The following is a 12,325-nucleotide window of genomic DNA, read 5'->3' on the forward strand; positions in this document are numbered from 1 at the left end:
GAACCACATGCCACCCTTTCTTGCTGCTCCCTGTTGCCAGTTTGAGAAGAGTATGACTCATCTCTGTGTATTCAACCAAACCACACACATTAAATATGTGCGATTAATTAGAGGGTTCTCTATTACCTGAAGGTTTTTGATAGCACAGAATACCCAAAGGTTGCACTCAGGTTTGTCAAGTAGAATAAAAATCCTGAACATCTTCCATGCTTCCATAGGCAAGGGAGAATTCTCAGTTCGAAGAGCACTGAAATTTCCTTTTCCTCAAAAAGGAGTCATTTCTTTCCACAGCCCCAGGGACAGGCATGTGTTTTGCCACTATGGTTCTTACCATAGAGGATTCGTGTCAGGGGACAAAACTGTCGAAATTTAGGAAGGAGGGAAGTGTATCTGCTGAATGTTCCAGTCCAAGAGCTAGCTACGGCGCAAATGCCTTTGTCACCAAGGAGCTGGCCACCTGGGACCCAATTTCTGCTGGACCTTTTTGATGGAGGTGTACATTATGACAGGTTGCGCCAGTGCAATTTGTACTCGTGTTCCCAAGCTCTTTTAGTATGCTGGCTAACTCGTGCTCAGGAAACTGTGTTGTAATATAAAAGCCACAAACTCTAAATGCGGAACGGCTGTCCCGCTTTCCGTCCCCTACGCCGTCTTCTTCTCCGTTCAGTCCGTGCAGCAGACCCCCGCTGTCATACGAAGCGTGCAGCGGGCGAAGGGCGCGGCTGGCGGAACTGCCCGTGGCTGTCCCGCCCAGGCCGGGAAGACCATTTTCGCGCAGTCGTCACTGCAGGCCAAAGAGCGGCGGGAGTGGAAGAGCCGCCAGCGTTGCTGCGCCGAGCCACTTGCGGGAGCCGCTCAGACCCTGCTCGGGAAGCCTGCTCGCCAGAAGGTACCGCATAGCGCCACCTGCGCCGTTCTTTCGGCGCTTCCCGTCTCCGCGCCGGTGCCAAGTCCTTCCGGGGGACAATCGCTGGAGGGGTGGTCGGAAAGGGCGGCATGCGAACCCTGGTGGAGGGAGGCGAGAGCCCTGTTCGGCGACCTGGGAGCCTCGCCCGCGCCTCTGGACTGGGCCGATGCCGTGCCTTTGTGCAGCCAGCAGGCGCGTTGCCGACGCTCCCTGGCGGGATGGGGCTGCCCGGGATGCTTGGCCAGTTCCCGTGCCAGCCCTCTCGAAATCGACCCAGGCGCCCCCTGCAAGCCAAGCGGGGCTCTTCTGTCACTAAGCCATTTATATTTATTTATTTATAATGTGTATATCGCACTTTTTCTTGCAACAATCTCAAAGAGGCTTGCATCATCCTCCTGCTGCTTTCCATCGTATCCCCACAACGACGACCCTGCGAGGTATTTTTATTTATTTATTTAGAAGGCTTCTATGCCGCCCCATTCGCTGAAGCCTCGGGGCGGCTCACAATAATAATCAGGTAGACTAGGCTGAGAGGCTACGACTGGCCCAAAGCCACCCAGTTGGTTCCAAGGCCAAGCAGGACCTAGAACCCAGATCCCCTGAGTCCCAGTCCCATGTGCTTAACCACTGCGCCACTTGGCCATGAACCAAGAAGAAGAAAGTCTGCCAGGGAATTTTACAAGCAGTTTGATACAGGGCTATCAAAGCCTCTTTTAGGAGACAAGGTGGCAACTTCAGGTTTCTGTGTTTTACAGAGGCCAGAAGTTGACTACTCACCAAGGTTACATGCTTTTAGCAACCATTTGAAAAGCAAAACTGCAAGCCCCGCATTCTCCGCTTGAATAGGACAGAAATTACCTCACCAATTTTCTTCATGCAAGGCTGCTAATAAAAGCAACTCCGTTCTTACTTTTGAGCCGCTACCCCAGCACAGAAGGCTGTGCCTGGACTGAGTTTTGGGAGTGAGACAAGAAAGGTATCTGCAGCAATGTTGCTATCTTAAGTGGTTGCAGTGGATGACCTCTGTGACAACCTGGCAGCCTCCTATAGAGGTCTGATACCAACTAGTTTGGCTTTTAAGTTTGCATCTAAACTCAGGGTGCCGACTGAAGTTCTAAATGGCTTCCTTCTGCCAAATGAATCTCTCCGTAGTTTAGTATCTGTTTCAGTTTCCCCAAGAAAAGAGATGTGTTTGGTGGAAACGTAAGGCAGGCTTGTCAGTGGTGGAAGCCTGACAGAGGAACTCTCAAAGGACTGAGTTCTTATTTAATTTTGAGTGGGTTGTTAAAACCTTTCAGTTCTACACACTTTTTGAACAATTGTGATGTCATTCATTTCACTCCCTTTGAAGTCTGCTTGTTTCCCCTTTTGTTCTTAATTGGTCTAATATTGTTTTAAAGCACCCTTCTGGGACTGAAAAGTGATACGTAAATATTTTTATAAATATGTACATTTTCTTTTCAGGCTTTCAGAATTTCACCATGGATAAACTGGCTCTTGCAAACACTCATTTTGGCCTGGATCTCTTCCAGCAGTTGAATACAGCCAAGCCAACAGGCAATATCTTCTTCTCTCCTTTTAGCATATCCACTGCTCTTTCTATGGTCTACTTAGGGACCAAAGGTAACACAGCCAAACAACTTTCAAAGGTCAGTGGATCTTTTCTCTTGGTTTTATGCTGAATTCTGGTTATTTTGTTAAGAGAGCTCTCCTGAGGTCCCAGAGATCATAGAATTGTTTGATTTTTGCCTTCTGAAGCAGCAAACACTGATATGACTTTGGGAAGGGGACCATGTGATCTAATCCCTCCCTTGCTGCTGCCTGGTCACTCGTTCTCTTGTAGCTGCCATGGTACCTGCACAGTGGAACTGCTCAGTGGACTTCAGAGAAGCTAGAGAAGAGCCATTCTAGTGGAGAGACCCAGGAACTATAAATCTTATCCCATCCCTAGCCCTGCTGATGTATCTTTTTTAGAGCACTCAAAGGCCCTTGCAGAGGGAAAACCAAATAAGGAAGATAGAGTGGCAATAATTGCCTCTACTCTGGCAGGATGATGGATCCTAGCTGTGAGGCTTCTGTTTAACAGGGTATGCCTTTAAGAAGATTTGGGATTGATTCTTTAAGCAGATTCAATGTTAAAATAGAAACATTTTTATATTCAAAATAACTCACAGCAGTGAACACCTTTTTACGGGGATTTATCAGTGCATTAGAGGCCCTTAAGAATACTGCATCTTACAGTCCTAGTTTCAAGGGAGTGGTTTTGGCATTGTTGGATTATGGTGGTAGTGAATTAAAACAATAAACCTAATTGCCCATCCAGCTGTGGACTTTGTACCACACCACATTCAGTATGCGTGCCATCACTTCAAATTGCCCAACCCATGTGGACTGCATTGAAAGCAGAAGTAGCAAGGATGTAAACAGAAAGAAGATAATGCTGCACTAGCAATGCTATGAATTAATTCTGTATTTCCCATACCCCCAGAGCAAACTTCACACTGCTGACCACTTTTGTGCAATCCCTTACATGAGCATACAATGATACAGAGAGATCCTGGAACAATCAGACTGCACATCCATTCCTGCAATCATGACTGCATTAATAGTGCAAAAAAGTTCTTAATCTTAGGGCAGATTCTGTTGCACTCATGAGCTAGCAGAAATAACTGCTTGAACAACGGGGACTTCCTGGTTCTGCAAGCAACCCCAATGAGCAGAAATGCTTGTTTCTGGAATGGAGTCGGTCAATAGATTTGGCAGAAGGGAGCACCGCTCACTGGTTCCAATCCAGAAATGAACATTTCCACGCACTTCTGGGCCCACTTTCAGAACTGTGCCCAGAATGGGCCCACTTCTGGGCCCACTTTCAGAACTGTGCCCCCTTGTATAAGCAGACCCTCCTACTGGTACAAAAGTGGGGTGGAGGGGGGAGAGCTGCAGTGGCATACCCTACTACACCTGTTCAGAATCCCCTACTATTCCACACATGCTAAGAGCCAGACATTTCATGTACAAAGGCTGGTCTGGATTGTAAGTCCGTGTGCAACAGCTTATTTGTTAATTTATACAAGCTTTTTAACAAAATAAAATGGAATTTATATGGTGAAATATGTAAATTCCATTTGTTCACTGTTCAGAAGGGCACTGAGATCCAGAACAAATGTTCTAACTATTCAGTAATTGATGGCGCAATAACATATTATATTTATTTTGATTTCACTTTTTTGATAAATGCATTGCACAGGTACAGAGGATGGGGATAAAGGATTACCTTTTCATGCCCTGGCTGTGTCCAAGTATCACTTTAATCCAGAAATGAATGCAGTGGCATCTTTGCTGGGAATGGTCTATCAGATAGCAAACATGTGAAATTGCAGTCTTCTGATTTCTGAATCATCGCACAGCTCCTTGATAAATATGCTTTCCTAACTGGCCACAGGAATGATGGATTAGGCCACTGCTTTTTTTTTTCTTGCAGACATTTCACTTTGATGCTGTGGAAGATCTTCATTCAAAATTCCAGGCACTCAGTGCTGAGATTAACAGGAGTGATGCGCCCTATATCCTGAAGCTTGCCAACAGGTTGTATGGAGAAAAGACATATTCCTTTTTGCAAGTAAGTTGATTGCTAGAATCTAACTGAATTTTGGAAACTAATTTGATCATGAAAATAAGTTTTGCAACACTTAGTGGCATTATTGGTCCACTTTCTAACGTTTTATTGTTTGAAGGGTTGTATGTGACAATACATGGAGTCAGCATGCATGCATAGAGGTGCTTCTTGCAGGATGCTATTTTGGTGCCAGTTTTATTGTCTTTAGCATTCTTACATAAAATGTAACTTCTGATTACAGTATGAATGTTATATCAAATATCAGCATAATTTCAGGAAAGTAAGCTCCCACTCCAGAGCATTCCACCCAAAGTTTCCATTCAGTCATAACAATTCATATCAATCCTGAAAAACACATAGATCATTCATCTTTTGCACTATAATCCAACCATAAAATCTGGAGGCCTCTTTTGCAAACAGCTGATTGTTGTCTTCAACCACTTCAGCGTAACAGAAGTGTTTGGGAGATTCCCTGATGGGCATCTGGTAGTGGTGTTTCAGCAGCCCCCACAACCTCCAGGGATATCATGGGGAGTAAGGAACAGGGATTCTGGGACCTTACCACCAACTCATGAGTGGGATGGTGTAAGCTACAACAGCAGGAGGTTGGACCTAATGGCCTTCTTGGCCCCTTTCAACCCTACTATTCTATGATTTTATGATCTGTGCTGAAGCTACTTAATAATGACTTTATATATGGTGCTTCTGTTCTGGTCAGCATATATAGTCTTTTTCTATAGGGCTGTGTCTTCACAGAATTTTTTTTAAAAACCCAAACTATCAGTGGTTTTTCAGTATTCTGTGTTTCATGTATTATGGAAATGCTGATATTCTGGAGAACTTTATATGGATTGAGCGATACATCCTGCCAAGAATGGGGAGATTGGTTTGGGTCTATAATTCATAAGGAGAGAGTGACTGATTGTTTTTTATTTTACACTGATAACTCTCCACCAGGACTTCTTGACAAACACTAAGAAGCTGTATGGAGCTGAGTCATCCACAGTGGATTTCCAAAATGCTTCAAACAGTGTGCGAAAGCAAATCAACGAGTGGGTTAACAAACAGACTGAGGGTGAGATGTTCTGGGAAATGTTCTTCTTCATTTTTAGATCTTGTACTAAAACTCCCCCTAATGTTTTCTCTGTCCTTGACTGTATTATGTCTCAGTTGCCATATTTCTAGTATGCATTGTAGGTAATTATAGCAAAGAAGGAAATATTATCCAGTAAAATTTTTCCTTCCCTCAGGAAGGAATTTGATTTTGTGTGATTGACCTAGCTGTGTTGTAAAAACAGAGTGGAGATAACAGCTTTATTAAAATAACTAAGGGGTAATGCTGTGCACATTTACATGAACAGAAGGGGGCACAGTTGTATACAGAGATTAATAGGATAATTCTGCAGATGTTATAAAGGAAAGTACTAGAGTCAGACTGGCTACAGTTGGAAAGCAAATGCTGAACTAAATCAGATCTCATTCTTACTTAATTCTATCCACCAAACTCCTGCCAAAATACAGAGCTATTATAACACTTCACATGGAAAGCAATCTAACAAAGAAATTCAATTCTGTTGTCCTGACCTGCATAGTCAACCAAAACTTTATACAGCCCAAGAATGTTGAATGGTCTCCATCAGTGTGCAGGGTGCATGGAAATAGGCTGTGTAGCAGGGGACCCTAACTTTCTTGCAACTGTGGACATGTTTAAGAAATTGCTGTAGGCAGTTGCATGGGATTTCAGCTTTGATATCTACCTGCCACCATATGGAACTTTGGCAGCAACATAATTAGCAAAAGCTTCTGATCAGACCCTGCAACATCTCTCTAATCTCTCACCTTTGTCTAATTTTGCTAATTGCTGCTGCTTCAATACAGCTAATGCTTCCTTTAAATGAATGTGTTGGCAATAATTACAAGAATTGCATCTCGTAAAATCCTTGGAAAAGGACAAATTGGTCACAGTATATTCCAAGTAAATGCAGTGAATTCACTTCTAGAGAAGTTTCACTATTTGCATAATAGCATTATGCATATCTTGCTCATGTATAAATAATTCTGCAACCTTTCTTTCAAGGTAAAATCCAGGAGTTGTTATCAGAAGGTTCAGTTAATGAGCTGACCAAACTGGTTCTGGTCAATGCCATTTACTTTAAAGGCAGCTGGGAAGAGAAATTTCCAGAGGAGGACACTCAGGAATTGCCTTTTAGACTCAATAAGGTAACAGAATGCCTTTTTTTGTCCTTTTGTCCACACAAGAGCTTATTGTTCAACAGTACCTAACTGTATAGTCTTCTACATTATGCTAGACCTCCACACTGGATGGAGTCTGTTTCTTCAACCAACACAAATTTCTTGCAACTTTTTTTGAAAAGCAATGTTTTTACTTATTCTTAAAGATTTTGCTAATGTTCCATATTTACATGTTTGCACATATATATTGTAAACCATCTAGAAGGAAAAGAAGAATGTGAAAATGATGTTTATGAAAAAGAAGTTCCCTCTTGGATACATCCCTGAATGCAAGTGCCACGTTTTGGAACTTCCTTACAAGGGAAAAGAAGTTAGCATGATAATCCTCCTGCCAGAGGATATTGAGGATGACTCCACTGGCCTGGAACAGGTGATTATGTTATCTTTCTAAATGCTGACTGAGATGAAACATAGTATTTCCAGTACAGCAACTCATACAATCATTATGTGTGACACTAAGGTTCATAGAAATAAGCAGTCCTGTGTGGTGACTTGTCTTGTACAAAAATGCTGCTTTTCTGGGGCAGCAGCTGCATTTGTCTGGGGATGAAGGCAGAAGACGGGATCTCCTCCCATCTACAGAGCAAGGCTTAGTTGACTCTCAGCTCCATCAGGTACCATATCACTCACCCCAAGAGGCAATGACTCTCTAGGAAGGGAGCTCTCTTTTCCAGCTCTGCTACCCACAATTTATTTTAGCAAGCGATGCAGTGCATCAGACATGTGATGTCTCACATGAGCAGCATGTGGTGTGCGCCCTCTTGCATAAGTGAAAGCAGCTCCAGGTAGCTACTTTAATAAGCTGGGTGCCTCCAGACTCTTCCACATAGAGATGACTCCTCCAGTCCTGCTCAGTCACATACACACCAATTGGCAGGTTCTGGCTTTTGATCAAGGCAGTTCTCTGTTGTTAATTAGCTAGACATATTTCTGCCATTCATTCTTTTATTGTAGTTGGAGAAGCAGCTAACCTTGGGAAAGCTCCAAGAATGGACACTTCCAGAGAAGATGTATTCCAGTTCGGATGTTTATGTGCATCTGCCTAAATTTAAGTTGGAAGAGAGCTATAATCTTAAATCTGATCTAGCTGCACTGGGACTGCTGGATGTCTTTGATGAAGGCAAGGCTGACTTGTCTGGAATGTCTGGGGCCCGGGACCTCCATATGTCCCAAATTGTTCACAAGTCATTCATAGAAGTGAATGAGGAAGGCACAGAAGCAGCAGCAGCAACAGCAGGTATAGCAATGTTTTGCTCAATGCCTATCGAAGAGGAGTTCAATGCTGACCACCCCTTCCTATTTTTTATCCGCCATAACCCAACCAAAAGCATACTTTTCCTCGGTCGATTTGCTTCTCCTTGAAAAGTAGAGTGAATCACAGAACCATGGGGCTAGCCCTTCACAGCCTCTCCCATCAAATACTTGCTCGGGTCTTGCTTCTTTCCCTGCTTGGGTGGCAATAAGACTGGGTCCTGGGGCAGGAAGTTTTCAAGATGCTTATACTTAAAAGCGTGATTTCATTTGCTCTTTCATTCTCTTGGTTTTTATTTTTTGGTTTTTGTTTTTGCTGAATATATTGGGACTTTTTTAACATTGATAGGGATGAAAGGATGATTTGAAACAAGGAAACAGGAAGAGTAAAAATGTAACAAAGAAAATTCTTTAGTCATAGGAAGGGTGGGGGGCTGGGATAACAGGAGGGAATTAGTCACGTAGACCCTTGCTCAATAATCTCATGACTATTAACAAACACACCCTTCATAGGAAATAAGTTCATTATAATTCACCTGGGAGGGACCAAGTGGAAGGGAAGAACAGGTAGCAGAGTGGCACAGGATAGGTGGACGGAAAAGATTTGTAACCTCCCAGTACCCTGGCCAATGGGGGAAAAAGAGGAGGGAGAAGCAGCCGGGGACAGGGCATAAAAACGGGATGTGAACATGTGTTTGGCCAGCTGGCAAGGGGAAGGAAACTCTCCACTCCCTTTATTGCAATAAAGTTTCAAAAAGAACTCTCTGCTTGCCTGGAATATTTTTTTTTTTCCAAAGGAAAGGAAAGAGGGTTTCTAACAACATTGACCAAATGTTTCTTATAAAACTACTCAGGTACTGTTTCAAAAAATGTAGCCATTTGTAGGAATGTTACCACATGACTGGACATAGAATAATTTAAGGCAGGACTTGGAGCAGGGGAATTTCTCAGACAGTAAGCACAGCTCTTTGAGGCCCCTTCCAAAGAGTATGCTCATAATGAGAGTTCCCGGAAGTGAATACTAGATTGGGGTTTAACATACTGCTCCGCACATGCTTAGAGATTCATTCTGAGTGTATGCTTTCATCAATAAAAATGCTTTCTGAGAAAAGGTTTCCAAGAAACGTGCAGAGGAAGAACCCCAGCTCCCACACTTCTCTCATGTTGCCCTATCTACTTTCTTACCATGTTCTTAAGCTAAACAGCCCCAGACACTCATAAGGGTCAGGGTCAGTTTCATTTTCAGTTCCTTTCCTAATGATCCACAATATGAAAAAGCCTTTCTAACCACTGAGCTGGCTACTATATACATATACACCCGTGTGTCACCCAATAGCTGGTGCTCACCTTGCTATGGGCCCAAGATCCCCGGAGGTCAGTCACTCCTAGCTCACACCTAATCAGTATCTGTGGGAAGTTAAGGGTGAGGAGGTTGCCACAAATGGCATCATGTCATACAGTGAACCATTTCTGCCAGTTTGGTGCCTCTTCCAGGTTGGAAAGCTCCTTCTGAAGTTCTTTTTTGTCGGGGCTTCAGCGCTTGTTAGTAGGGGCGACTCCTATGTCAGCAAGACAGTGGCTAGCCCAAGGTCATTCCGCAAGGGCACAGCTATGTAGAGAACTGAAGAGATATCTGTCTCAGTCCATCCATCCGTCTGTTGAAAAGTTCTAGCAGCTGAAAGATAATTGTTCATTTCTTTCTACAAAACAATGTCCCTAAATGCTAACAAATGGGAGGCTGATGACTGCCTTCCATGGATTCCTAATCTACTGCAGCTTTTATTGTGAACCTTTGTTGATCCTACTCATGGCAATCCATGGGCATGGACCTGGTTTGAGGGTGGTGTTCAGCACCAGAGACAGCTTTCATAGAGCTCGGGATAAAGGCTGCAAGGGATAAGATGTCCCATTGTCAACCTCTCCCGTTCTAATTGTTCTAGCTGGTTGCTGCATTACATTAACATGCTGGCCTTTTGCTTTTGTAAGGAAGGCAAGCTGGTTTAAATAGCTGCATTTTATCCTCACAACAAGAATCTCCCCGCATCTCCTTATGCCACTGCTAGATCTGCCCGGCAATCCCCACTCCCTGGAACAGGTCTGGGGAGGAGGCATGGGCAGCAGGGGCAACAGGGACCATGTTCCACTGCCTTGTGTTCTACATGTGAAGCAATCATGCAAGACATAGTCTTTGCCAGTGCTCTGCTTGGAAGACTAGAACAATAGAAATCTTAAGTCTGCACATTCAAGACAGTATTTCAGAGTGGATCCACTGGCTAAATGACATGTGCATTCCTATGTATGAAATGGCTTGGATACAGGGGTTCTTTCTCAAAAGTGGAAGGGATTTTCCTATGGCAACAAAAACCTTGCATGAGTATAGAGAGCCAAAACCCTGCGCTGGGTTTCTGTCGGCAAGGTATTGTGCAAGTTGCTTGGAGTGCAAGGCCTGGCGTACTCTTAGCTGTGCCCCAAACCCACCCAAGGGGAGCTGTGCACAAAGCAGCATTCATGCTGCACTTGTATCAAAACTCCCAGGATCACTCAGGTGTGTCCCAAAGGCCAATCAAAGCATTTGTTTCAGTGGGGATGATGCTCGTCTGCACTGCATTGCTTTCATTCAGGCATACACTTGAATGTGTATCCTCAGATTCTCATGTGTCTTTGGCACTGCAAATTACAATTTACACGTTGCAAGTTACAAGTTGCCTGTATGAGGAAGCAATGGAATACCTTGTTGAGTCTAAACAGCAATTTAGTGTTTGATTCTCTGAATGGATTTTCCCATCTGGCTTTAAAGTAGGTCGCATTCACCAGGATGAGACTGGTCAGCACACTGAATTAGCTTTCAGATAGCAAATCACATATTTTACCTTAAAAGAAGAGTTTGGGCACTAAGTATCCATTCAGCACACAAGACACATAACATCTTTGGACTGTTGAGAGTGGCCTGGAAGTGTCCACATTGCTTTCATCCCAGAGCTACCTCTTCCTCCCTCTGGTTAAACCAGGGGTCTCAAACTCAACTTACCTGGAGGCCGCTGGAAGTAGAGTCTGGGTGAGGCTGGGCCGCATCAAGTATTCCACCACCACAGTGGTGGTGGGCCGCTCATCCCGCGTCACTCCCGGAGGCCGGCCCGGGCGCCGCCGGCGCTTTGAAGGCCGCAGGGCCCCTCCCCCATGCCCTGCCCCTCCCGGCAATTGGCCCGCAGGCCGCCAGTTTGAGACCCCTGGGTTAAACTCTTAAAAAACAGAGTTTAACATGCAATGCCATAGTAATGCAAACCTGCAAGTTTGCATTAGCAAGCTGCTCTGCATGGCACTGACTGGCTATGCCCAGTGATGTCATCAAGAAGACTCCCACCATTATTAAAATAGTTTTGAAAATTCAAGTTTCTCCTTCTTGGTTAATGAGACAATAAAGGAATGGATGAAGTGCTTTTAAATATGAGAGGACAAACTGTTCTCTTGAGCTGCAGAGGAGGAATAAGAGCCAGAATCTAAGTGATATAATTTCAGATGCCTTTTTACATTATGTCTTTCTTCATATTAGGCTACCTGAGTTGTTTCTGCAATATGAATGCAGCAGTATATTTGTTTATAAGCATTTAGCTAGGTTCGAGTCTGGCAAGAAACAGATAGTTGTGTCACCTTTTATATGACATTCCAAACAGGCCAGGATACTTTGCTAACCATGTCCCCTTAGCCCAGGGACCGGCAACCCTTAACACTCAGAGAGCCATTTGGACCCGCTTCCCACAGAAAATAAAACACCGGGAGCCGCAAAACCCTTTTGACATCTAAAATGAAGATGACACTGCATATATCGTTTTTTACCTTTATGCTATGTATAAAAAAACTATAGTGTGTTGCATTTATGAAATCAATGAACTGCTACAGTGAAATCAAATTTTTATTTCTGTATGCAACAAAAACATTTTGAACTCCGAAAAAAGACACTGGGTTGAAAGTTACTTTCAAATAAAATACTCAATGTCTATTGTCTATTGGAGTCCTCCTCGTATTTATGAAATAAAAAGCCGACCGTCTATTATCCAGGAGCAGCAAACCAAACATGCCACCTGCAGCAAACCAAAAATGCCATCTGCTTCTGTGTGCCCTCATCCTTTTATCACGTGGTGAAATATTGAACAAACATCCCTCTCCCAATGTAATAATGTTGCTGGAATTTTTATAAGAATCTTCTCAAAACAAAGAAGTAGATCTATATCTTCATTATGATTTAGCTGCAGCTCTTGTTCAGTTTTTAGTGACTGAACAAGAGCTGCAGCTAAATCATA

General features: G+C 43.6%; 1 protein-coding gene across 2 annotated transcripts; it reads left to right on the forward strand.

The window, feature by feature from the left end:
- The first annotated feature begins 737 nt into the window (after nucleotides 1-737).
- LOC123020613 (leukocyte elastase inhibitor-like) lies at nucleotides 738-8,787 on the forward strand. Of its 2 annotated transcripts, none has more exons than XM_044424539.1 (7): nucleotides 738-889; nucleotides 2,372-2,556; nucleotides 4,389-4,526; nucleotides 5,481-5,598; nucleotides 6,601-6,743; nucleotides 6,979-7,146; nucleotides 7,731-8,787. In XM_044424539.1, the coding sequence occupies exons 2-7, from the start codon at nucleotides 2,389-2,391 to the stop codon at nucleotides 8,136-8,138; spliced, it is 1,143 nt and encodes a 380-aa protein (XP_044280474.1). In that variant the 5' UTR covers nucleotides 738-889; nucleotides 2,372-2,388; the 3' UTR covers nucleotides 8,139-8,787. The 2 variants fall into 2 exon arrangements, with proteins under 2 accessions (XP_044280474.1, XP_044280473.1); XM_044424538.1 differs by lacking the exon at nucleotides 738-889 and adding an exon at nucleotides 1,090-1,344.
- Nucleotides 8,788-12,325: the final 3,538 nt, after the last annotated feature.

Source organism: Varanus komodoensis, unplaced genomic scaffold (assembly GCF_004798865.1).
Source record: "Varanus komodoensis strain SLA01 unplaced genomic scaffold, ASM479886v1 scaffold14_3, whole genome shotgun sequence".
Taxonomy (NCBI): domain Eukaryota; kingdom Metazoa; phylum Chordata; class Lepidosauria; order Squamata; family Varanidae; genus Varanus; species Varanus komodoensis.

What these genes read in the sequence shown, in the direction of transcription:
- LOC123020613 (XM_044424538.1), top strand. Translation starts at nt 1,248, where the DNA reads ATGTGTATATCGCACTTTTTCTTGCAACAATCTCAAAGAGGCTTGCAT. An exon ending in AGACATATTCCTTTTTGCAA is followed by an intron (nt 4,527 to 5,480) that starts GTAAGTTGATTG and finishes ACTCTCCACCAG; the next exon opens with GACTTCTTGACAAACACTAA. An exon ending in GGTTAACAAACAGACTGAGG is followed by an intron (nt 5,599 to 6,600) that starts GTGAGATGTTCT and finishes CTTTCTTTCAAG; the next exon opens with GTAAAATCCAGGAGTTGTTA.